This window comes from Macaca mulatta, chromosome 11 (genome assembly GCF_049350105.2).
Source record: "Macaca mulatta isolate MMU2019108-1 chromosome 11, T2T-MMU8v2.0, whole genome shotgun sequence".
In the NCBI taxonomy this organism is placed as follows: domain Eukaryota; kingdom Metazoa; phylum Chordata; class Mammalia; order Primates; family Cercopithecidae; genus Macaca; species Macaca mulatta.
Window position 1 is genome coordinate 125283714 of NC_133416.1, and position 25699 is coordinate 125309412.

Genomic DNA, 25699 nt, shown 5'->3' on the forward strand with positions numbered 1-25699 from the left:
GAAACAGAGCCAAACCATATCAGCCACCCTTTAGGATTTTAAAACCCCAGTGTAAAGCCTCCCTCTCAGTAATTAGATCATTGGTGAGGAGGGTACAGCACCATTTATTTCTTTAGTAATCGCTCATAATTTTGCTTAGTTATCGTATCAGTTGTTTTCTAGAATTGTATCAGCTGTTTTCCTTTACACACCCATCACTTGTATTTTATGCCTTTTAACAAACAGGAGTGGGCTGGGTGTGGTGGCTCACGCCAATAATCCCAGCACTTTAGGAGGTCCAAGGCAGGCAGATCACCTGAGCCCGGGAGTTAGAGACTGTAGTGAGCCATGATCGTGCCACTGTACTCCAGCCTGGGTGACAGAGTGAGACCTTCTCTCAAAAACAAAACCAAACCGTAGGAGTGTTCAGAGACCCCAGAATTTGGCAATACATGACAAATATTTAATGTGTTTCTGTGACTTTAATTCAGAAGCATCTATATCTCACCTCAGCATGTGTCAGCAAGTTAATTGTAAACATGTGCTGATTTTTAGCTTTAGTATTAAAAAAAAAACAAACTTGTTAATCACTTATGATTCCTTTCCTGGAGATAAAAATGAATAAAACCAGTTTTATCTTAAAAGAAAGAAAGAGGCCGGGCGCGGTGGCTCAAGCCTGTAATCCCAGCACTTTGGGAGGCCGAGACGGGCGGATCACGAGGTCAGGAGATCAAGACCATCCTGGCTAACACGGTGAAACCCCGTCTCTACTAAAAATACAAAAAATTAGCCGGGCGCGGTGGCGGGCGCCTGTAGTCCCAGCTACTCGGAGGCTGAGGCGGGAGAATGGCGTGAACCCGGAAGGCGGAGCTTGCAGTGAGCCGAGATCGCACCACTGCACTCCAGCCTGGGAGACACAGCGAGACTCCGTCTCAAAAAAAAAAAAAAAAAAGAAAGAAAGAAAGAAAATTTTTTAAATTACATGCTAATGATCTAAGCCCCCAGTGTTAAAGTTTCCTGGGAGAAAGCAGAGTAGGGGCTCTGTCACATCACAAGCCCTAGCTGATCCCCTTCATCGAGGTCCCCAGGCAGGGGCTAGGGTGAAGCCATAACTGCCATCATATACTTGCCACTGTCCCTCTGCTGTGTTCCTGAAGCAGGTGACAGTGATGTAATCCAATGCAAGGAGTACTGCTACCTCCTAATCAGAACACTGCTGACCCCAGGCCAGCCTCAAAAATCCTCCCAGGATTTTTGTCTTCCTCATCATGTTAAAAGAAAAAAAAAAGCCGGGTGCGGTGGCTCACACCTGTAATCCCAGCACTTTGGGAGGCCGAGGCGGGTGGATCACGAGGGTCAGGAGATTAAGACCATACTGGCTAACATGGTGAAAACCCGTCTCTACTAAAAATACAAAAAATGAGCTGTGCATGGTGGTGGGCACCTGTAGTCCCAGCTCCTTGGGAGGCTGAGGCAGGAGAATGGTGTGAACCCGGGAGGCAGAGGTTGCAGTGAGCCGAGATCGCCGCTGTACTCCAGCCTGGGCAACAGAGCGAGATTCCGTCTCAAAAAAAAAAAAAAAAAAAAAAAAGACTTCAGTATGGATGCTTTGCATGCTCATTGCTGGAAAATACAGACCAGGCCAGGCATGGTGGCTCACGCCTGTAATCCCAGCACTTTGGGAGGCTGAGACGGGTGGATCACTTGAGGTCAGGAGTTCGAAACCAGCCTGTCCAACATGGTGAAATCCCGTCTCTACTAAAAATACAAAAATTAGCCAGGCGTGGTGGCACGCACCTGTACTCCCAGCTACTCCGGAGGCTGAGGCAGAGAATCGCTTGAACCTGGGAGGCAGAGGTTGCAGTGAGTCAAGATGGTGCCACTGTACTCCAGCTTTCGTGACAAAGCGAGACTCCAAAAAAAGAAAAGAAAATACAGACCGATAAAAAAGAAGAAAATAAAAGCGATCTAGAATTCTCCTCGCTTCAGGAAAAAAACTAAAATGTTGATATCGATTCTCCTCAGTATCTCAGATCACAGAGACCCTGTCCTCTGTGTTCATGAACTAGATCCTTCCAGCGACACAGATTAACCCAACTGGAAGTTTCTGTTTGTTTTTCTCTGGAGATGTTTTCTGGAGGTTGGTTCTCCAAATTTTGTTGGGTGAGGGACACGGATTCTGGAGACAGGTAGGTTGCAGTTGTGTTTGTTTGGGGTTGTTTTCGTTTCCAAACATTCACCTCCCAGCTTTGGGGCCGAGAGGTATCGCGAGCCTTTTTTCACAAGGGCGTCTGTATTCAAGACCCAACCGTGTTACTCCGGGCTGTTTTTTTCTTAGATTCTTTTTTTTTTTTTTTTTTTTTTTAGCCCCGGCAGCTTTTGTTCCTTTGAACGTAAGGGTTTGAAGCTTGGCGATGGAGGAATTGGCTTTGGCCGTGCGATCTTAATATGTAATGATGACTGGGGCTGCAGGGGGCCCTGCCTTTCCCGCTTCCCTGCTCTGAAAGCGCCTGGGTATCTAAGAGCTCAGAGCAGGCTGGAGGGGCGGAGCTTGGAGGAAGGCCGGCGGCCCGCGCCTCCCGGTAACCTAGCAACCGGCGCCCTAGCAACGCGAGGGGGCGGGACCGAGGGAGGAAGTCGGAAACTGGTGGCTACGGCTCGCGAGAGTTGCTTTTGCGCGCGAACTCTAAGTGCCAGGGTCGAACTCAGGGCCGGGTCGCGGCTGGTCACTGGACAGGGGCTTGGGTGACGCGACGATCTCAGCTGATCTGGTCACCTTCGTCTCCCCGCCATGGAGACCTCAGCGCTCAAGCAGCAGGAGCTGCCCGCGGCGGCCAAGATCAGGAACCTGCCCTGGTAGGAAGAGGCCGAGCGGCGGCTGTGGGCAGAGGGGGCCGGGCAGCCGCGCGGGGAGGAGGTGGCTGGAGTGGGCAGGTGATCGGACCCCAACCCGACCTCTTCCCGTCTCCCCCGGGCCTGCAGCCGGGACCGAGCCGCAAAGGTTTTCTCCGACACCCCCCAGCTCCCCAGACTCGTCCGTCTGTTTAGGACTTTTGCCAGCTGTCACCCTTTGACGCCCAGCTCCATTTGCCGAAGAAGAAGTCGGCTTTCGCACCTGGTGACAGCACAGGGGTTCGATTCCGTGTCTCCTGACACCTGCAATGGCCTCCATGCCAAAGTGCCCTCTTCCCACTCTTCAAAACCTGCGATGCGACTACTGGTCACATTTTAAATTAGTAATAAGGCTCCCTGGTCAACTTTTATTGGATGGCATATTATTAGATTAGCAGACGCCCTGTTAGATGTTCGATCCTTACAAAGACCGTAAGAGGTAGGCACCGCTTCAAATTTTACACAGGAGGAAACTGCATTTTAGAAGGGTTAAATGACTTCCCTATGGTCCAAGGCTAAAAAATTGGCTTGGAGGTGAATCTAGGAAGTCTGAATTCAGAGCTTGTACTCTTAACCATCCTACTTCAACAACTGTGTTCTAGCAATGCTTTCAAGACTTTGAAGCAATTTGGCTTGGCTTCGAAAAGCTCCAAGTTGTCATTGTCTAGTAACTAGTTTAAAAAAATTTGTTTTTTTGAGACGGAGTCTCCCTCTGTTGCTGGAGTGCAGTGGCGCGATCTCAGCTCCCTGCAACCTCCGCCTCCTGGATTCAAGCAGTTCCCTACCTCAGCCTCCTGAGTAGCTGGGATTACAGAAGCCTGCCACCACGCCCGGCTAATTTTTGTATTTTTAGTAGAGACGAGGTTTCACCGTATTGTCCAGGCTGGTCTTGAACTCCAGACCTCGTGATCCACCTGCCTCGGCCTCCCAAAGTGCTGGGATTACAGGCTTGAGCCACCGTGGCCGGCCAATTTGTTTTTATTGTGGTTAAAAAAACCCAGAAGATTGACAGTTGTAACTATTTCATGTATTTACATATTTTTTTTTTAGAGACAGGGTCTTGCTCTGTCGCCCAGGCTGGAGTGCAGTGGCGTGATTACAGCTCAGTGTCACCTCAAACATTGGAGTTCAAGCCATTCTCCTGCCTCAGCCTCCAAAAAACTGGGACTTTTGGAGGCGAGCTACCAAGCCCATCCTGTAACCATTTTAAAATGTACAATTCAGCGGCATTAAGTACATTCAGAATGCAGTGGACTGTTGTGGAGTCTTCCCACTATCTAGTTCCAAAATTTCATCACCCCAAATAGAAATCCTGTGCCCATTGACAGTTACTCCCCATTCTCCCCTTCCTCTAGCCCCTGGCAACCACTAATCTACTTTCTGTCTCTATGGATTTGCCTATTCTGGACATTTCATGTAAGTGGAATCCTACACTATGTGGCCTTTTGTGTCTGGTTTCTTTCACTCAGCATCATGTTTTCAAGGTTCATGCATGTTGCTGCTTGCATCAGTAGTTCATTTCTTGTTATGGCTGAATCATATTCTATTGTGTGGACAGAAGAGGTTTTACCTATCCATTCTTCTGTTGAAGGCTATTTGGGTAGGAGTTCAGTTTCAAATGCACTTTGAAATAGTAGGTGCCCATCAGGTTGAGATTATAGACAAACAGCTGGAAAGATGAAATTAGAACAGAGTTCATCCTCGGCACTATTGACATTTTGGGCAAGATACTCTGGGTGGGTTTGGGGGAGCTGTCCTGTGCACTGTAGCATGTTTAACAGCATTCCTAGAGATTACACACTAAGTGCCATAGGACCCTCTGCTCACCTGTGACAACTAAATATGTTTCCAGATATCACGAGATGTTCCTGGGAGGACAAAATCACCCCTGGTTGAGAACCACTGGTCTGTGTTCAAACTTAAAGTGCTTTGTTTTTCTTGCTTTTTAAATTAGGATATGAAAGGATTCTTTTTTTTTTTTTTTTTTTTTTTTTTTTTGATACAGGGTCTCACTCTGTCGCCCAGGCTGGAATGCTGGAGTGCAGTGGTGCAGTCTCGGTTCACTGCAACCTCCGCCTCCCAGGTTCAAGCAGTTCTCCCATCTCAGCCTCCTGAGTAGGTGGGGCTGCATTGGTATGCCACCATACCCAGCTAATTTTTGTATTTTTGGGTATTTTTTATTGAATGGCATATTATTGGGTTAGCAGACGCCCTGTTAGATGTTCGATCTTTACAAAGACCCTAGGAGGTGGCCATAGAGACAGGGTTTTTTCATGTTGGTCGGTCTGGTTGGTCTTGAACTCCTGACCCCAAATGATCCACCCGCCTCGGCCTCCCAAAGTGGTGGAATTACAGGTGTAAGCCGCTGTGCCTGACCTGCAAGGATTCTTTTACACATAAAATATTCTTGCATGTATATATGTCATAATACATACTAAATTGTATTTCAGGGTTGAAAAATACCGGCCACAGACCCTGAATGATCTCATTTCTCATCAGGACATTCTGAGTACCAGTAAGTATCCATGTGTCAGTTGCTCTTGTCCTGGTTGAGGGACCTGTGTGAATTTCTTGGTGAGGTCTCTCCTAAGTAATAACTTCAAAGAATCTGATTGAGCTTTGTAGAATGTGGCTTTAAGATCATTCATTCATCTTCTTCAGATAGCTGCAGTCTAGTGGGTAAGTCACGAACATGAGCATAAAATTGCAACTCAGTGGAGTAAAAATAGCATTACAGCGAATGATTTAAGTTTACAGATGTTGTCAGCACCCAGAAAGGTGCCTGTAACACAGTAGGCCCTCAATAAATACTTGCTGGCTGGCTGCACTATTGAGTGAATTCCAGTTGCCCCAGGAACGCAGAGACAAGGCCCCTACATCAAGTTGCATCTGCCTCTGATTTGGACATTGCATTGGGTTGAAGAGCTTTCAGCCCAACTCAGGAGCCCAGGGTGAATGAGGCGGCTCCCAAAGACTGATGGTGCCCTTCTTCCTTCCTGATCCTCAGTTCAGAAGTTTATCAGTGAAGACCGACTGCCACACTTGCTTCTCTATGGTCCCCCAGGGACAGGCAAGACATCTACCATCCTAGCCTGTGCGAAACAGCTGTATAAAGACAAAGAATTTGGCTCCATGGTCTTGGAGGTAAATACAATTGTTCTTACTCCACAAATAACTTAGGACTCCAGTCTCTGAATTTCAGTTCTGCTGGCTTTATTTTACTTTAAAAGTAAGTTGCCCCATGGACAGTTAGGAAAGAAGTAAATTCGAAATAAGATATTTTAATTCCCTTTTTCCTATAATGGTCATTTTAGTCTGGATTAGTGTTGGTCAGCTAGAGGGCAGTTGTAGGGCTAGGCACCTTTTTCTTTGCTGTTGCCAACTTCTACCCAAACCCTCCTTTATGGTTACTTGGTTGCTGCCTGTCTGCCATGGCCCCTCCAGATCAATTCTCCACGTCTCTCCACCCTATTCCTGCCTGGAAGGCTGAGCTCTACTGACTATAAGCTTACTTACCCTCTGGCTCCTGGTTGGGTTTGGCCAATAGAGGCCTTGGCAGGGGTAGGGGAAGGAAGTGAGTGATGCCGGGACCTTCCCTGAGGGCTGACAGGCTGGCAGCATGGCCCATCTGTAGGGTACATCTCACAGGTGGTACCTTTCCTGCAGCCCTCTCCAGGTGCCTACAGCCACTCCCTTCACTAACCCCTTCAGGCTTAAGGGTCACGGGTATTGCATAGCCCCATGGTTTTCCTATTATCGCACCTTTAAAAAGATCTCCTTGTTTAATTCTCTTCAAATTGCTGCGTTTGAGTATGCCATCTGTATATTGCTGCAACCTTGACTAACATACTTAGATTCAAAAATGTGAATATTGTCTATTGCAAGAAAAGTTTAATTTACCTTTTAGACGCAGGTCTCAGAACTTTGCTGCTACTAATGTCCTTATGTCAGTTTATTAAGAACTTGGTAACCTTGGGATTGTGGTAGCTGAAATTTGTATCATTCTGCTCATACCGGAGGTGCTATTCAGTGTAACCATACCAATTAATTATTTCTCCAGCTTATGTCAGTCATTGTCCTCAAACGGTGGGGGTAATATAGCCATCTTTATTGATTTAGTGAGTTTTGTGTAAAACTGATTTTTTATTTTGTGATGATCTCTTAGCCATCATTAGACATAGAAAGCTAACCTGCTGAGCTGGACTGATGAGGAGATACATTAAAACCAAGAACTCACAGATAGCATAGCAACATGCTTTTTGTTTTGACTTCTGTCTTCCACGTTTAGCTGAACGCTTCAGATGACCGAGGAATAGACATCGTTCGAGGACCAATCCTGAGCTTTGCTAGCACAAGGACAATATTTAAGTAAGAATTATTTGTGTAATTTCGCTCCCTTGATTTTGATTAGTAAGATGACATGGCTTAATTTTTTAATCCTCTCCTTAGCCAGTTTATATGGGTTGAAAAAAAATACTGACTTTGTCCAAAGCAACCATGGAAAAGAGATAAAGGAGAGGATGGTAGTAAGAAGTATTATAATGCAACTGCTAAAATAAAATGTTGTCTACACTTGTATTAGCAAGTTCTTTTTTTTTTTTTCCCCTTTTTTTTTGGAGACAGGATCGCCCTCTATGGTACAGGCTGGAGTGCAATAGCATGATCTCGGCTCACTGCAACCTCCACCTCCTGGGTTCAAGCGATCCTCTAGCCTCAACCTCCTGAGTAGCTGGGACTACAGTCGTGAGCCATCACGCCCAACTAATTTTTGTATTTTTTAGTAGACATGGGGTTTTGCCATGTTGCGTTGGCTGGTCTCGAACTCCTGAGCTCAAGCAATTTGCCTGCTGCAGCCTCCCTGAGTGCTGGGATTACAGACGTGAGCCCAGCCTGTATTACCAAGTTCTTTAGGGAAGCATTCTTCATTTTTAGTTCCTGAGAACTGGTTAGATTACCCTAAGCCTGGATGAGCTAGTTTGAATTTTAAAATAAATTGAGATCAGGAAAGACAACTAGGATGGTGGCTAAAAAAAAAAAAGAAAAGAAAGAAAAAGGGTGAGGGCCAGGAACAGTGGCTCACACCTGTAATCCTAGCACTTTGGGAGGTCTAGGCAGGTGGATCACCTGAGGTCAAGAGTTCAAGACTAGTGTGGCCAACATAGTGAAACCTCGTCTCTACTAAAAATACAGAAATTATCTGAGCATGGTGGTGGGCGCCCGTAATCCCAGCCACGCGGGAGGCTGAGGCAGGAGAATTGCTTGAACCTGGGAGGCAGAGGTTGCAGTGAGCCGAGATTGCGGCACTACACTCCAACCTGGGCAACAGAGCAAAAACTTCGTCTCAAAAAAAGCGAAAGGGTGAGAGACTCTGGTGTGAGTGAGGGAGATGGGGAAAGCAGTAGCATGGTAGGGTGGTATGTGGAGGAAAGTGAAGATGCCAGAGGACACAGCGCATAGAAGTAGAGAAGTCAGTCCTCCATTCCCACCAAGTGTTGAAGGAGTGATGGGGTATTTCCTCTCTGAGTGACCAAAGATGTCTGTCTTGGCCAAAGTTCTAGAAGAAATAGCCTTTCCGAGACAGGACCCGATGGCACACATGGGAAGATGTAGGTTTGAGCCCCGATGTTGAGGTGAGATTGAAGAAATCTTTAGACAGCACCATTTGTTTTTCTAGGAAAGGCTTTAAGCTAGTGATCTTGGATGAAGCAGACGCCATGACTCAGGACGCCCAGAATGCCTTGAGAAGAGGTAAGCAGAGGCACTGTGGAGTGTGTGGGCTGGCGCGCGCACTAGAAGGAGAATTAGGAACTTCGTGTTTGTTGCTGTTATTGTTTTTTTTGGGGGGGGAGGGGATGGTTTTGAGTCAGTCTTGCTCTGTCGCCAAGGCTGGAGTACAGTGGCGCGATCTCGGCTCACTGCAGCCTCTGCCTCCTGGGTTCAAGCGACTCTCCGACCTCAGCCTCTCAAGTAACTGGGATTATAGGCATGCACCACCACAGCCGGCTGATTTTTATATTTTTAGGAGAGATGGGATTTCACCATGTTGGCCAGGCTGGTCTCGAACTCCTGACCTTGGGTGATCCGCCCACCTCGGCCTCCCAAAGTGCTGGGATTACAGGAGAATTAGGAACTTTGGACATGAGATATGGCATGACTTGTTTTCAGTTTTCATCTTCTGGCCCAGAGAAATCTCTATGCCTTTCTGTGTGTCTCCCATCTGATGATACAGGCAAGATACCTCTGCAGTGGGACCTTCCCCTTCAGCAGCCTAAGGACTAAGCCCTGCGGGGACTTTTAAGTCTGGCCAGTCACTGGTGTTCAACCTCCTTTGACACTGGGTTCAATTTCAGGGTTGAGAATTCATATCTTTCCATGGGATGGGGTGTGGAAAATCTTTCATCCCTAAACTATCGGATAGTCCTTTCTGCTAATAGTACCCTTTCCTTTCTGCTAATGGTACCCTTTGAACCACAATAGCTAGGAGAAGAATATCTGAAGTTGAGGTGCTCAGAGAGCTGACATTACTTCACTGCTTGCCAAGTGAATGATTTGGCGGGGGGAGGGAGAGCACCCTGCGATTTGTCTGTCTTCGGGGGCCCAGTGCAGTTCTTTTCCCTTAAAGGACACTTGTCATCTCTCATTAAGATTCCAAGTGAATCAGCTTTGAGAGAAGAACGATCTTTAGGAGCTTGTGGGGAGGGAGTAGATGGCAGCACATGTTTAAGGAAAGGACGGGGGAAGGTGGGGGGAAGAGGAGCGGGTGAGGAGGAGAAGGGGGAGGAGAAAGGGAGGAGGAGGGTAGGGGGAGGTGGAGGAGAAGGGTAGGGGCAGGTGGAGGAGGAGAAGAGGGGGTGGAGAAGGAGAGGAGGGGGAGGAGAAGGAGGACGAGGCAGAGGAGGAGGAGGTTGAGGAGGACAGTGAGAATCTCTCTGGTCCTAGAAGCTTGGCAGCCTTTCTTCGGCATCTTGTTCTGCCGAGTGACTGTCATTCTGGGCAGATCCCCATGTAAGAACATTGGGTACCTACAGAATGGAACTGGTGTCATAAGCAACTCTTTGTTCGGGTTATTGCTCCCTTGAGTGCTCTGAGGCCTCCAGACAGTCTCCATGGAAAAGTCTGCAAAAAGCCGTCCCCCTCCCTGCCCATAGAAGGTGAAGAATCATCAACCTGCCAAATATAATTTTATGTAAAAGGACAAGAAGAGGTCTCATAATCTTAATGGGATTACATGGCAAAAGTGCCAGAATCATGGTAAATGGCAAAAAGGAAGCATTTTGTAAAATTCCACGGAGGCATGTTTACCAGTTTGTGAAAGAGGAGTGGCTAGGCCGGGTGCGGTGGCTCATGCCTGTAATCCCAGCACATTGGGAGGCTGAGGCGGGCAGATCACTTGAGGTCAGGAGTTTGAGACCCGCCTGGCTAACATGATGAAACTCTGTCTCTACTAAAAATACAAAAATTGGCCTGGCGCAGTGACTCATGCCTGTAATCCCAGCACTTTGGGAGGCCGAGGCGGGCGAATCATAAGGTCAGGAGATCGAGACCATCCTGGCTAACATGGTGAAACCCCGTCTCTACTAAAAATACAAAAATTTAGCTGGTGTGGTGGCACGCGCCTGTGGTCCCAGCTACTCGGGAGGCTGAGGCAGGAGAATCGCTTGAACCCGGGAGGCAGCGGTTGCAGTGAGCCAAGATCGCGCCATTGCACTCCAGCCTGGGTGACAGAGCGAGACTCTGTTTAAAAAAAAAAAAAAAAGAGGAGTGACTAACCTCTGATCTGAAGAGGACAGAGCTGCCCTGTCTTGTTGCCGGCTGCATCTTCATTTGTTTACATTCTTTCTTTTTTGAGACAGAGTCTCACTCTGTTGCCCACGCTGGAGAGCAGTGGAATGATTTTGGGTCACTGCAACCTGCACCTCCTGGATTCTAGCAATTCTCCTGCCTCAGCCTCCCAAGTAGCTGGGATTACAGGCATGTGCCACCACACCTGGCTAAATTTTGTATTTTCAGTAGAGGTTTTGCCATGTTGGCCAGGCTGGTCTCGAACTCCTGACCTCAAGTGATCCTCCCGCCTCAGCCTCCCAAAGTGCTGGGATTACAGACGTGAGCCACTGCGGCCGGCCAACATCCTCACTTGTTTGCAGTCTTGAATCTTTTCCTATACCCTTGTGACAACAGAAAAATTCAAGTTTTCTGGACTCTGAAAAATCAGAATGGAGTTTGACATGAGGTGGTTTTATTTTCTCTTACCAGTAATTGAGAAATTCACAGAGAATACCAGATTCTGCCTCATCTGTAACTATCTGTCAAAGATCATCCCTGCCTTGCAGTCCCGCTGCACGAGGTTTCGGTTCGGTCCCCTGACTCCTGAACTCATGGTTCCCCGCCTGGAACATGTCGTGGAAGAAGAGAAGTGAGTATTTTGCGGGTCTTTGGGGATGCAGTGTAGTAGAAACAGGCTTGTGGGATGACTGATGGTTCGTATGTAGAGGAGAGGATGTTGGAAAACGACTTTGCTGAGTGCCTAGCACAGGGGAGGCACTGGGGAGCGTCTACTGCTATCATTTTCTCTGCTGTCTCAAGGCCATTCCTCATAAAAGTCTTTTGGTACTTCATTTTTCTTGATTCCATCCTCCTCCCCTGGAAGCTGCCCAATTTCCTCCTACTCTTCTTTGTCATTGGAAACTGCAGGCTGCTGAGTCCCTTCTGCAAAGATGCTTCCAGCCTTTTTAGACTAGAAGGGAAGGTTCTGAGACATCACATTCTGTGTAATCAGATGCCAAACAAGTAGCCGACCTGAGCAGCTGCTTGTTGTAAAGGAGGAGTTTGGGCTGTGTGATCATGGCTTGTGCCAGGCCTCTGCTCCCCAGAGAGCAGAATTCAAGGCGACTGGCTCCATGGGAGAATGCTTGTTCCTAAATGCAGGCTGTTCTCGTTTTGGTTGGCTGTGAGTACTAATGTGAAGCCCAGGTCCCTAAAAACCAGAGTGAATTCTAGATCAGATAGATCATGAGATTATTAACTCTGTTCCTCTCTTTCCTTCATTCCTTTAAAGCCTTAATCATTCCAGACCATCTTGTTCCTTTGGTGAATGCTAGTGCTCTCCGGGGACCTCATAAATCCCTTCTGCTTATTTCTTTCAGAGTTGATATAAGTGAAGATGGAATGAAAGCACTAGTCACTCTTTCCAGCGGAGACATGCGCAGGGCTCTGAACATTTTGCAGGTATGGTCTCAGCAAATCCTTTTGTTTTTGAGACAGAGTCTTGCTCTGTCGCCCAGGCTGCAGTGTAGCAGCACAATCTCAGCTCAGTGCAACCTCCGCTTCCTGGGTTCAAGCGAATCCCCTGCCTCCTGAGCAGCTGGGATTACAGGCGCCCACTACCACGCCCTGCTAATTTTTGTATTTTTAGTAGAGATAGTGTTTCGCGCCCTGCTAATTTTTGTATTTTTAGTAGAGATAGTGTTTCGCCATGCTGGCTAGGCTGGTCTCGAACTCCTGACCTCAAGTGATCCGTCCGCCTCGGCTTCCTAAAGTGCTGGGATTACAGGCGTGAGCCACCGTGCCCGGCCTGGTCCCAGCAAATCCTGAGTCATTGTTTTGTCATAGTTTTTTAAGAAAGACCTAAGCAAAGGCATGATCAATCTGTACATTTAGAAATCTACAACTGGTAAGACCTTGATCTCATAACCTGCTGGATTTCCCCCTCCTTACTTTGTATTTTGATTAATTGAAAAAATCACTTGTTGCAGGGCCAGGTATGGTGGCTCACGCCTGTAACCCCAGCACTTAGGGAGGCCAAGGCAGGTGGATCACCTGAGCCCAGGAGCTGGAGCCCAGCCTGGGCAACATGGTGAGACTCTGTCTCCACTAAAAAAAACATGAGCCAGCTGTGGTGGTACATGCCTGTAGTCCCATCTACTCAGGAGGCTGAGGCAGGAGGGTGACTTGAGCCTAAGAGGTCGAGACTGCAGTGAGCCGTGATCATGCCACTGTACTCCAGCCTGGGCAACAGAGCAAGACCCTGTCTCAAAAAACAAAGAGCAAAAGAAAATGTTTTAAAAACAAAAGGAGTCATTTGTTGGCAAAGAAGGCAAAGGGAGAAAAGGATTTGGCACTGGAATAGCCAACAGGCCGTGGCGTCCTCTGATGAGGGGACTCTTCCCGGTGTAGATCGTGTGGGTTCTAACTGCCTTATGCCCATGGAACTTTGCTGCCCACCTGTATTGCTGCCTTGGCAATTGCTTCTTGGCTCCCTGCAGCTTGGTGGCTGCTGTGACAGCCACTGTGATCTCCCCCTTCCCCCTCTCTGCACAGAGCACCAATATGGCCTTTGGGAAGGTGACAGAGGAGACTGTCTACACCTGCACCGGGCACCCGCTCAAGTCAGATATCGCCAACATCCTGGACTGGATGTTGAATCAAGATTTCACCACAGCCTACAGAAGTATCCTTTCTCATAACCTCCTGGCCAACGAGACCTGAAGTTGGCCCCAGGAGTTCAGGCTGCAGCCAGCACCCACACCTTGCTGGCAAAGCACAACTGGCTGCAGGCGACTCTGGTCAGCTTGTTGTGGGAGTGAGATGTCTGTAGGTGGAGTGCGTACTTGTCTTTAGCACTCCAGAGTTCTCCTTGGGGGGCGCTGACCTTCAAGTCAGGGTAAGGCTTGAAGCAGCTTCACTCCCAGATGGGAGAAAAGCTTAGGCCTTGGCATCGAAGATGCAGTAATTTTCAAGTGGTCAGTGATAGTGATAGCTCTTGTGCTGTGAAATTAAAGGCTGGGAATGGTGATACGAAGCCTTTTTGAAAATGCATTTGGGGCTGGGTGTGGTGGCTCATGCCTGTAATCCCAGCACTTTTGGAGGCTGAGGCAGGTAGATCACTTGGGGTCAGGAGTTCCAGACCAGCCTGGCCAACATGGCGAAACACTGTCTCTACTAAAAATACAGAAATTAGCCGGGCGTGGTGGTGGGTGCCTATAGTTCCAGCTACTCGGGAGGCTGAGGCAGGAGAATTCCTTGAACCCAGGAGGCAGAGGTTGCAGTGAGCCGAGGTCGTGCCACTGTACTCCAGCCTGGGTGACAGAGGAAGACTCCATCTCAAAAAAAAAAAAAAAGAAAGAAAAATAAAATGTAGTTGGCTTTATTCTCTACTAGAAGGAGGTACAACTCTATCTTTCAGAAAGCCCTTACTGAAGATGAAACAAAGAAAAATAAAGAATTGGAGTCCAACACGTGCAGCTTCAAGATGAAAGAGAAACAGTTGTTGGGATTAAAAGTCCTACTTTAAAAAGTCACTTGCCAGGGTTTGGATTCAAAATTCTCTGCAGTATGTTTGTTCTGGAACTTGTTCCCTTTGCCTTAACTGCTCCTCTAGATATTACAGAGTTGAAAACTCTGAAGGGGTTGGCACTGCATGATATCCTGACAGAGATACACTTGTTTGTGCATAGAGGTAACTGACATTAGACCCCAGCTGAGAAGCTGTGGAGAAGGTAGCCTGCTTTGGGGTTAAGGATGGTTAGGACAGGAGGCTTCATTCTTGAAGCAAAGAAACTAATGAAGTGTAAATCAGACCCCTTCTTGTTAGCAGTTCTGTCTTGCCACTGTTTAAAATTTTGTTCCAGAGCTGGGTAGGGTGGCTCAAGCCTGTAATCCTAGTACTTTGGGAGGCCGAAGCAGGCAGATCACCTGAGGTCAGGAGTTCAAGACCAGCCTGGGCAACATGGTGAAACCCCATCTCTACTAAAAATATGAAAAATTAGCCGGGTGTGGTGGCACACGCCTGTAATCCCAGCTACTTGGGAGGTTGAGGTGGGAGAATCATTTGAACCTGGGAGGTGGAGGTTGCAGTGAGCCAAGATTTGCCACTGCACTCTAGCCTGGGCAACAGAGCTAGAGTTTGTCTCAAAAAAAAAAAAAACTGTTCCATAAACCCTCTTTTAATATCTAGAACTGCTGGGGAGAGTGAAAACTCCTGGAGGCTAACTTTATTTCCTCTAGGGGTTTGTATTTTCTAGCAGTAAGTAGTATATATTAATTCACATTTCTAAAAAAAACAAAACACAGTCTCTATCTATATCTGTGTATCTGTCTAGATATATATTCCCAGAAAATAAAGAGAAAATATGTAAACATGTAAACCAAAGCAGGCTTAAGGAAAACATCTTCAGTTCCACACTTGCCTGTACCTTCTACACGGAGAACTGGTTCTCAACCTTGGCAGCAGATAGGGGCACTCCAGACAAATTAAGTCAGCTTCTCGGAGGAGAACCAGGCATCCGTATTCTCTAAGCTCCCCAGGTGACTTGTGTAGGCTTTCGGAGAAGCTCTTCCCTCCACAGTGGCCAACTGCGGATGGAGACTTAACTGGGTCAATGAATGTTGGTTCTGCCCAGGCCTTCACAGACCTCTTCCTGGCTGGCCCATGCCATGCCTTCTGCCCAAAGTATGGTTGGCTCAGGCCCTGCTCTGCACCTTGATTGTGGAAGCTGAGCATAAACCAACTTTTAAAAAAATCTGTTGTTTGTGCTTGGTTTTTAAATGGGGACAGGCTGGGTATGATGGCTGACGCCTGTAATCCCAACACTTTGGGAGGTCGAAATGGGCAGATCATTTGAGCCCAGGAGTTCGAGACCAGTCTGGGCAATATGGTGAAACCCCATCTCTACAAAAAATACAAACTAGCCAGGCATGGTGGTGCACATCTGTAGCCTCAGTTACTCAAGAGTCTGAGGTGGAGGATCCCTCAAGCCCAGGAGGTCAAGGCTGCAGTGAGTCATGATCACACCATGCCACAGCACTCCAGCCTGGGCAACAAAGCAAGACCCCCTCTCAAAATAAAGTAAAATACAGAATAAAAACAGCAAGTGGGAACTCAGCATTCAGGTTAACTTGTAGAGCTACCCAGCTGCTAAGAACGGTGTGATCTTTGGTGTTCTCAGGATCACTTTGGTATCTGCTCATTTTCCTTTTTGACTACCCTATAAAGAAGCACAAAATCGAGTGGGTAAAAAGTATGAAACCAGCACCGTTTTTACTCTTAGAGGTGTGGTATCTAGTGAGCAGGCTGAGGCCTCGGGACTAGTTCAGTATTAAGGATTTGATGTTGAAACTCATTTGTCCTCTGTGGGTTTTTTGACAGTAGAGAGTGACAGACCTAACTTGTTTGATTTTGTTTTTCCCTCAGTTGACTTTCCGTCTTCAGTTCGAATACATTTATTGACCAAAATGGCAGACATTGAGTGAGTACTTCTCCCAGTTTTCAGTTTTCATTCTTTTCCTCCTTTTTCTCCCTGTTGTGAGTTGTTTCAACTTTCTTGGTTTCAGTTTTTTTTTTTTCCTAAATCGTTCACATCCAGTAGAATCCAGTCTGGTGATATTGAATGGAATGTGGGGAAGGGTGAGCTGCTTAAAGAACATGGGGATAAACTCACAGGTCAAGTACAGATCACTTACATATCTGACATGAAGGCCTTTCCTTGGACCTCACAGGCTCGGCCCACATTGATTCTGAAAATGCCCTTGTTATTTGGGAGGCCTGCTTCGCTTCAACCACCCAGCTGTTATGAAGGCATTTTGGCATACTAAAGCATATTGGGGGGAAAAGTAAACACAAACTCAATTTTCTGCTTTGCCTGGTTCCGTAAACACTGTTATTAGCCCCCAGCGAAGCTGGCAGCTATCATTTAAGTAGACAGCATTGGGTTCAACAGAGACGTCAGCATAGGCCAACTAATTTGTGGCATTGGCTTTCACAGGCACAAATTAGGTCACCTCTCTTCATTGCATTGTGAATATGACGATTTTGCTCTCAGTGGCTGGGCATTTAAAAGGTGGCAAGAGGAACTCCAGTGTCCTGCTTTACTGACTAGACCACAGACCCACCAATATATCAGCCAAACTTCCCAGTGAAATGGCTTAATTAAGAGGAAGGAAATCTCCGTTTTGTTTCCCTCTTAATGTATTTTGCCGACAAAATAATCCTTCATTACATAAATTTTGTATATCTGTATAGTTAGGACAAAGTTAAGTTCAGAACACCACTGTTGATACCTAATACTTTATTTCTTTTTTTTGAGACAGAGTCTCGCTCTGTTGCCCAGGCTGGAGTACAGTGATGCAACCTCTGCCTCCCAGGTTCAAGCCATTGTCCTGCTTCAGCCTCCTGAGGAGCTGGGATTACAGGCATGCACTACCACGCCCGGCTAATTTTTGTTTTTTGTTTGTTTGTTTGTTTTGTAGATGGGGGTTTCACCATGTTGGCCAGGCTGGCCTCAAGTGATTGGCCCGCCTCCCAAAGTGCTGGGATTACAGGTGTGAACCACCGCGCCCGGTCTGATACCTAATAATTTTTAAAATTGAATCTGTTCTTATGAGTTTGAAACATCACATTTATAAATCAATGTGTAGGGCAAAGAAGAAAATGTTAGGGGGACACATACAAGATTGCCGTCCAGGGTAAATTTGTTTTATCACTTCCCATCCCCACTCCTTCAACAGATTTTCAGTCCTAGATCTCTTTTTCCCTTAAGAAAAGGCAGCTATGTGTGGTGTCTTTTTTCTTACCCTGTGTGTTTGCTTTCTGTTAGGTACAGGCTTTCTGTTGGCACCAATGAGAAGATCCAGCTGAGCTCCCTCATTGCTGCATTTCAAGTCACCAGAGACCTGATTGTTGCAGAGGCCTAGATGCTCCGAGGGCTGTTCACAATTCTCAGGGCTCTGCAGTGACGGAAGAACAGAGGACAGTTCCGGGATGAACTGCAGCCTGGGGTCGTGGGATGAACCAGTCACTCTAAATCTTGGAAAAACTCCTTTCCAGGACAGGATGGGCAGGCATTTTTAAAAGTACCATTTTTGTGGTGGTTTGGAGCAGAGATGTACAAAATAATTTTAATGTATAACTCATACTGCCCATCTTTTATAGGGGAAAAAAATAACCTTTTTTATTTTAAAGTTATAAGGCTTTTACCTTTTAGTTGCTTGGATGACAGGGAATTAGCCTACCCCATTTTGGTCTGGAACAGAAGACTTTCAAATCTAATATGGTCCAAGTGTCTTCCTACTCAAGGTAAACATCATCTCCAAAATTACATTTACGATTCTAATATTTGGCATTGTGTCTTTATCTAATTTAAACAGATGTTAACGAACGTCTGGCCAAAACTATTATACTTTTATAAGATGAGCTGAATTCTCTGACTTTAAAAACTGGTCTTTTTATTTACCCTTTGTGGTAGAAGAGTTACCAGCAGGGGCCGGGCGCGGTGGCTCAAGCCTGTAATCCCAGCACTTTGGGAGGCCGAGACGGGCGGATCACGAGGTCAGGAGATCGAGACCATCCTGGCTAATATGGTGAAACCCCGTCTCTACTAAAAATACAAAAAAAAAACTAGCCGGGCGAGGTGGTGGGCGCCTGTAGTCCCAGCTACTCGGGAGGCTGAGGCAGGAGAATGGCGTAAACCCGGGAGGCGGAGCTTGCAGTGAGCTGAGATCCGGCCACTGCACTCCAGCCTGGGCGACAAAGCGAGACTCCGTCTCAAAAAAAAAAAAAAAAGAGTTACCAGCAGGTTCCAAATTGATGTGGATGATAGGAAAAAAATTTTAATTTTAAATATAATATAGAGCCTTAAACTATGCCATTGGGGGACAGAGGCTGTATAAAACACACTTGTTTTCATGCAGGAGAGGGGCAAGTAAGATTGAGCCTGACTGTAAACCTAGAACTGTGGGAGGACTGGGACTTTTGTACAAATTTCACATTTATTTTATAGCAATCATGCTGCATTTGTGTTAGTGTTCTTTTTTTTTTTTTTTTTTTTGAGACGGAGTCTCGCCCTGTAGCCCAGGCTGGAGTGCAGTGGCCAGATCTCAGCTCACTGCAAGCTCCGCCTCCCGGGTTCACGCCATTCTCCGGCCTCAGCCTCCCGAGTAGCTGGGACTACAGGCGCCCGCCACCTCGCCCGGCTAGTTTTTTGTATTTCTTAGTAGAGACGGGGTTTCACCGTGTTAGCCAGGATGGTCTCGATCTCCTGACCTCGTGATCCACCCGTCTCGGCCTCCCAAAGTGCTGGGATTACAGGCTTGAGCCACCGCGCCCGGCCAGTGTTCTTTATAATAAAAGACAAAGCAGCCTGCTGGCTGGCTGTGTTACAAGTGACTCTTCCTTAGACAGCTAGAAAGATGCTGACTTTGTCAAACTTGCATTTATATGAAAACCTTCCGTCTCTAATATCACAGAATAAACTTTCTTTGGATGCTGTTCTTTATATAAGTGTCAAATTCTTAAACTGTCTAACGGAAAAAGTCACTATTCCCTTTATTCGTGGAGGACTCAACTCCTTAAGGACAGTGGCAAAGTTTGAAGCTAAATCTGATGGCCAACTAGGCCTTAAACCACCCAGAGGCTCAGCCTCTGCTGTACCTGGAACTTCAAGATAACCATGAAATGCAAACGTTGGCCAGTTGGTTCCCAGCTCTTCCACTGTACTACTTGTTTTATCTGTTTATTTTTTGAGGCAAGATCATGCTGTGTCACGCAGGCTGGAATACTGTGACACGATCATGGCTCACTACAGCCTCCAAGTCCCAGGCTGGAGCAGTTCTCCCACCTCAACCTCCTGAGTAGCTAAAACCACAGAACCACAGGTACATGCCACCACATCCTCAGCCCCGAGTAGCTGGGGCTACCGTGCACACCACCACCACACTAAGTTTTTTGGCTATTTTTTTTTTTTAAATAAAGATTGGGTCCCGTCTCACTCTGTTGCCCAGGCTGATCTTGAACTCCTGGGCTCAAGCACTCCTCCCACCTCAGCCTCTCAAAGTGCTGGGATTACAGGCATGTGCCATCACACCCAGCCCTGCTTGTTTTAAAAGGGGACTTTTTTTTTCTTAATGGAAAAAAATGAAACAGAGCCAAAAGCTTTTTTTTTTTTCTTTCCTTCAATGAAAGCCTCTCATTTTGAAAAGACATGTTTTTCTTCAAGCAACAAAGGTGGTAGAGGAAATTCCTCAACTTTCTCAACAAGTCATGTAATGTTACACTGGCCTCCATAAAGCACCGATTAAGAAAGCTAAAGAATAAGATGTTGTATTTCTTTTAAAATAATTTAAAATATATTAAATTTTCCTAAGGCAGGTTTTGTTTGAATGAGGTGTCTTGATTAGATAACTACATGCCACTGAAGGAGAACAGTACTTTTAAGGAGCTATTTTTGTTTCGCAGTAGAGTTGAAACCAGCTGATTAATCCAATGAAGTTAAACAGCAGAGACAGATCTCGTACATAAAAGTATCAGCTAAAGTCATGACTACACCAAGTCTTTACACAATTAAGACATCTTTGCAACTGTTCAATTTAAGTACTACGGTTATTAGATAATCGAGAAAAACATAGTTGTACCTTAACATCTGTTGAGGTCTGGCCAAAACTATTGAGAAAATACAAATAAATATGATGATGATAAATGGCCACTGATAACTCAGTAGCCATCTGAATAGTCATGCAGTTTAAGAATACATCCTTGTATAATCTGACATACAAATTTGTCATCTCCTGCACATGCACACCATTGTTAAAAAAAAAAAAAAAAAAAAGCCAATAATAGTGTCTCGATCAGTCAGGAGCACGGCCTCTGATTCCCCTGTAATTTAGTTAAGCTAAATTAATACCTCATACCAAATGGCTCCAGGAAAACTGTCCTGCAGGTCAGAAGGGAGCCCAAGAAGAAAAGCACTTGGCCAACATTGAAGCAACTCTGACCACAGCAGGAGAGAACTTGAACCAATGCTACCACTGCATCAGTAACACAAGGATAGGTACTAGGCAGAAGCCATCCTTCCCAGTGGAGGGAGTGTGAGCTGCTCTGCCACTAGAGAGGCTCTGGAGGCCTACTTACTTGTATAATCAAAACAACATCAGTAACTGCACTTTGAATCAAAACAACTAGAAAGAGTTCAACACTTGCTGTTTGTAACTGGACTGAAGATTTAAGGTAAAGCTCTGTTGCCATGCAAGTGGAATCTCTTCCTCTAAGACTGACTTTCACATGCCAGGGAGAGAAAGATCCATGACTAGTACACTGGAATCTGGTTTTGCTACATTCTATTCACAATCCCGAAGAAATGCTATTTGAATCCAAGACCAGATGTTTGGCCCATTATTCCAGCACCTCCCTTTAACAGGACGATCTACCCTGCTACAAAGAAACACAAGATGTGGCGTTGCTTAAAAAGTCCTGTATGTGAGGAACTCTTTCATTTTCTTGGGGATTGGCAGTGCTAGGACTTGGTAAGTTGTTAGGAAACTTCGAAGGGCTTTCCGGCATAAGTGCTTCAGTGAGGACAGCACCCGAGGAGCTGTCCAGAACTGGACGTGGCCATCTCTTGTCCTGAAATGAAACAAACCGATGCTGTGTTAAGACAGAGCTTGGATGTTCATGTTTTCATGAGGATGGATACTCAAGTTTCTGTTTTGACTGGAAAGAGCGGAGTCTTCAGAGAGTGAAATGTAACCCTGACCGTGGAAATGGATGTAAAAGTTGTGGTGCTGAATAATTAAGGCTGCTGATAGGATTAGAAAAACTCAAGACACCTTTGATACCAAAGTGCTCTCTCTCCGCACAGCCCTTTCTAAATCTGACCACAGTCAGTTCTAAAGTAATAGGAGGAAGAGTGCCACCTACTGAATTATAGATGTTACCTGTAAAGTGGTCTTTTAGCCCTAAATAGTTTCCCATATATTATGCATCATCTCAATTTTATTCTCCCTTGTGAACTTGGCCCATTAGGTGGCATGACTTACAGGTCTTTAATTACATTTAGGTTAAATATTCAGAGAAAATGGTACACTGTATTAGCAAAATCGATCATTTGAGTTTTATATAATCTTGAATTGCCTTAAAGGTTTCCTCATAGGCAAGAAAATTCTAGATGGTTTCTTTCCTTAAAAAGCTCCATGGTATACTCAGCAGAAACCACCACCCATCTGTTCAGCTAACAAATACATACCCTGTGGCAATGACTCCACCATGTGGAAAAAATGTGCAGCAAAGACCATTGGTCATAGGAGCAAATGCTATGGGAGTTTTCAGTTCCAGGGCCCAGATCCTGAGGAGTCTGGATGGGGAGAGAGAACATCCACACATTAGCTGACCCAGGGCAAGACCAGGAGGGCCTTGCTGCCATTACTTGCAAGCACTTGTTCTGAGGTCACGTAAAGAGAGTTCTATTTGTTACCTGTCATCTGCCACCGTGGCAAGGTACAAGCCTTCTGGAGAGAAGCACACAGATCTCAGTGAGCTAATGTGGACATCACTGTCATCCATGGCGGGGTCAACCTGGGTGTGGCTGAGAAGGAAAGAAACAGGATGGCAGGCCTGGAGTGATGGCTGCTCTCCACCCTCCATCGTCACCCCAGGCAGGAAGCCAAACTGCCGTGGCTATAAAAGGACTCAACATGCACTTGTGTGCCCCTCGTGGAAAAGCTTGGGATTTGCACACTGGGAAAAAAAGGATATCTCAGAAGGCTCCAGGTGTCCTGTGGAGGGACTGAAGGGTTACTAACACTTCCTTGTGCTAATTGGCTTATGCAAAGTAGGTCAGCCCTCACTTTAATGCCACAGTAGAAACTGCAAGTCTTTTTTAGGCTAAGATACATGATAATTATAGGACTGCCTATTATTTGCTTCATAAAACAACAGACACAAAAGGAAAAAGGAGACCAAGTTTATGAGAACATGAAACTCATTTTGGAAAGCACAGTTTCGATAAGAGGCTCTTTCTGAACTTGTTACTACAGTTATTAGTAAATGGAAATAAAGAGTCATATTGAGGCTTCATAATGCTGATTCCAAAGAAGTACATGCAGCCGCCTGAATCGGGAGACGGGAAGACACTCAAAGCTACTTGAGAGGGCTTAACTGACAAGGCATCACTAAGAAGCAATGAACCAGTCCAGGCGCAGTGGCTCATGCCTGTAATTCCAGCAGTTTGGGAGACGAGGCGGTGGATCACCTGAGGTCAGGAGTTTGAGACCAGCCTGACCAACGTGGTGAAACCCCATCTCTACTAAAAATACAAAAATTAGCCGGGCCTGGTGGCACACGCCTGTAGTCCCAGCTACTCAGGAGGCTGAGGCAGGAGAATCGCTTGAACCTGGGATGTGGAGGCTGCAGTGATCCAAGATTGCGCCACTGCCCTCCAACCTGGGTGACAGAGCGAGACTCCATCTCAAAAGAAAAAGAGACCCACTGTGCCTTTTTATCCAGCTTTTCCCCCTCCCATGTCCCAGACTCTAAAAGAGACATGTCTAATCCCAGGCAGGTTCCTCATCAGTCCCCCTACAAAAAAGTCATAGCAGGATTCAGTCCTTACTGGAGTGACCTCAGCCTTTCGCCGGTGTAGGGGTCCCACATAATCACATTGGTATCGTAAGAAGCCGTGACAAGCAGGGCAGAGTCGGGGGAGAAGTCACAAGAGACAACACTGCTTTGATGGCCCTCTAGCTTCCGAATTAACGTGTAGGACCTCATGCTCCATAGAAAGACCTGTGGAAAGTAAGAAGTGCCTGGTTAGGGCAGAAGCGAAGTGCTTAGGACTCAAATGGAGGGAGGGAAAGGTACCACCACCAAATCTTCTGCAGGCCTTGTGGCCAGGTCAAGTTGATTCTCTATCCCTTTCCTACAGCTCTTCCAGAACCTGTCGTATAGGTTTAAATAAGGTAACTGGTCTGGATTTTTGAGGATTTAAGCCAACAGACATGCTCAAGGAGCTCACTATAAGAGAGAATAAACCAGACCAGCCTTAGGAAGCCCCCCGCTGAAACGCATGTGCAGAGACTTCGGAGTCTGCTTCTGAGTCCTGTTTGCCAACAGGGTAGTACGTGCTGATGAAGACCTGAGCCAAGTGCTATCTTATTCCACTTAAAAGTTGGTGGCCAGGCATGATGGCTCACGCCTGTGATCTCAGCATTTTGGGAGGACAAGGTGGGTGGATCACATAAGGCCAGGAGTTTGAGACCAGCCTGGCCAATATGGCAAAACCCCAAATACAAAAATTAGCCAGGCATGGTGGTGTACGCCTGTAAGCCCAGCTATTTGGGGGGTTGAGGCAGAAGAATCACTTGAGCCTGATAGGTGGAAGCTGCAGTGACCTGAGATCACATCACTGCACTCCAGCTTAGGCGAAAGAATAAGACTGTCTCCAATTTTTTTTTAAAGGGTCAGAAGTGAAATCTGCGGCCACCCCACAAAGTAGTGGCAGCCTGTCAAGGCATTTTACACCCCCCACCTTGTGTATGGAACCATGGAAATCTGTCCCAAGACTGTGTCTCTAACCTAGCTCATCACTTTAAACCTTTGTGAGAAGCATTAAGAGGATTTTATTTTCATTCCTTTAAGAAAACCCTCAGGCCAGGCACGGTGGCTCACGCCTGCAATCCCAGTACTTTGGGAGGCCGAGGTGGGTGGATCACCTGAGGTCAGGAGTTCGAGACCAGCCTGGCTAACATGGTGAAACCCCATTTCTACTAAAAATACAAAAAATTAGCCAGGCGTGGTGGTGCACACCTGTAATCCCAGCTACTCGGGAGGCTGAGGCAGGAGAATAGCTTGAACCCAGGAAGCGGAGGTTGCAGTGAGCCAAGATTGTGTCACTGTACTCTAGCTTGGGCAACAAGAGCGAGATTCTGTCTAAAAAAAAAAAAAAAGTAAAAAAGAAAACCCTCATATTCCAAACCACAAATAAAGCCACCAGGACTGTACCAAATGGTGAACTCTCAACCTTCCCTTCAGTCACTTGCAGCAAGTGGCTCAACGCAACACAAAATTCAAACAGAAACTGTTCTCAAATTGTTCTTGGATTTCTAATACATGTTTGTTTTTTCAATTAACAGGATTTCAGGACAAAGTTCAACAAGTAACTACACTGACATGATTTGAATTGGAAATCCAAATTAGAGAGATTCAAATTTGATGGTTCAAAGGAAATTTGGACTCACATGTGGGCTGCAACTTTTAAAATCTCAGACTCCAAGAAGAAAAGAAATTTAAAAAGCAATCATTTTCCCATTTTGTAAAGGGAAACAGACCTCTGATGACAGGAGCAACCTGTTTCCAGATCCCTCCTGTCTTTGGGTTCATGTTAAAGTGCAAGTCACAAGGGAGTTTCGCAGGTGGCAGCCACGGTCCACCAGCATGCCTTCTATTGGGGTGGATTTGCGGACGATTTTGAGAACACTCACACACACCAGGCCACCACTTCAGACCTCCACGTCTCAGTGAATTAAAGCAATAATGCTGGAGACTCACCGACTTCTCTCCAGCTGCAGAGCACAGCATGCTGCAGTCTGGGGAGATGGAACAGCAGTAAACCCACTGCAGGTGGCCCGATAACACTTGAATCTGTTTACCTGGCAGAAAAAAGAAGCAAACGATGAGCCAATCCTCAAAACAACAAAGCAGGAAGACTGGAGAACTGGGAGAACTGGGGTGGTAACAGCCCCCCGCCCAGTATACCCATCAGCTCCTATCAGCTGGGCCCAAGGGTCCAATTTTCAATTCAGAGTAAGAAATATGACCAGATTTGTCATTTAAACACCTATAATCTGTGAATATGATATTCTAATTCCCCACGGAAACCATTACCTATGGCTTCAACACAATCTGTAAGATCAGTAAAGGCGAAGGGGTATGGTGATCACTTTTTTTTTTTTTTTTTTTCTGAGATGGAGTCTCACTCTGTCTCCCAGGCTGGAATGCAGTGGCGCAATCTCAGCTCACTGCAACCTCTGCCTCCCAGGTTCAAGTGATTCGCCTGCCTCAGCCTCC

At 46.3% G+C, this 25699-nt stretch overlaps 2 protein-coding genes across 18 annotated transcripts in view; one reads left to right on the forward strand and one right to left on the reverse strand.

The window, feature by feature from the left end:
* Positions 1 to 2638: 2638 nt before the first annotated feature.
* On the forward strand, positions 2639 to 20013 carry RFC5 (replication factor C subunit 5). Of its 12 annotated transcripts, none has more exon segments than NM_001261662.1 (12): positions 2639 to 2835; positions 5322 to 5386; positions 5879 to 6015; positions 7160 to 7239; positions 8546 to 8619; positions 11125 to 11284; positions 12015 to 12096; positions 13189 to 13318; positions 14249 to 14326; positions 16061 to 16115; positions 17463 to 18125; positions 18441 to 18471. In NM_001261662.1, coding segments are annotated over 11 exon segments (1023 nt in total). In that variant the 5' UTR covers positions 2639 to 2770; the 3' UTR covers positions 17560 to 18125; positions 18441 to 18471.
* Positions 20013 to 25699, reverse strand: part of WSB2 (WD repeat and SOCS box containing 2) — an 81498-nt gene continuing 75811 nt past the window's right edge. For 5 of the 6 annotated variants that reach the window (XM_077955358.1, XM_077955359.1, XM_077955360.1 and 2 more), the window contains exons 5-9: positions 25181 to 25281; positions 23247 to 23419; positions 22110 to 22220; positions 21882 to 21989; positions 20013 to 21262 (exon numbers count right to left, since the gene is read on the reverse strand). In XM_077955358.1, the coding sequence (XP_077811484.1) occupies positions 21100 to 21262; positions 21882 to 21989; positions 22110 to 22220; positions 23247 to 23419; positions 25181 to 25281 (656 nt within the window). In that variant the 3' untranslated portion in view covers positions 20013 to 21099. The remainder of the gene's footprint in view (positions 21263 to 21881; positions 21990 to 22109; positions 22221 to 23246; positions 23420 to 25180; positions 25282 to 25699) is intronic. The other variant, XM_077955361.1, reaches the window with a different exon arrangement.

Bases quoted from the DNA above. Each gene is read 5' to 3' on its own strand.
- RFC5 (XM_077952415.1), top strand. From the start codon at position 2,771: ATGGAGACCTCAGCGCTCAAGCAGCAGGAGCTGCCCGCGGCGGCCAAG. The intron at 2,836-5,321 runs GTAGGAAGAGGC...ATTGTATTTCAG, and splicing joins AAGATCAGGAACCTGCCCTG to GGTTGAAAAATACCGGCCAC. The intron at 6,016-7,159 runs GTAAATACAATT...TTCCACGTTTAG, and splicing joins TTGGCTCCATGGTCTTGGAG to CTGAACGCTTCAGATGACCG.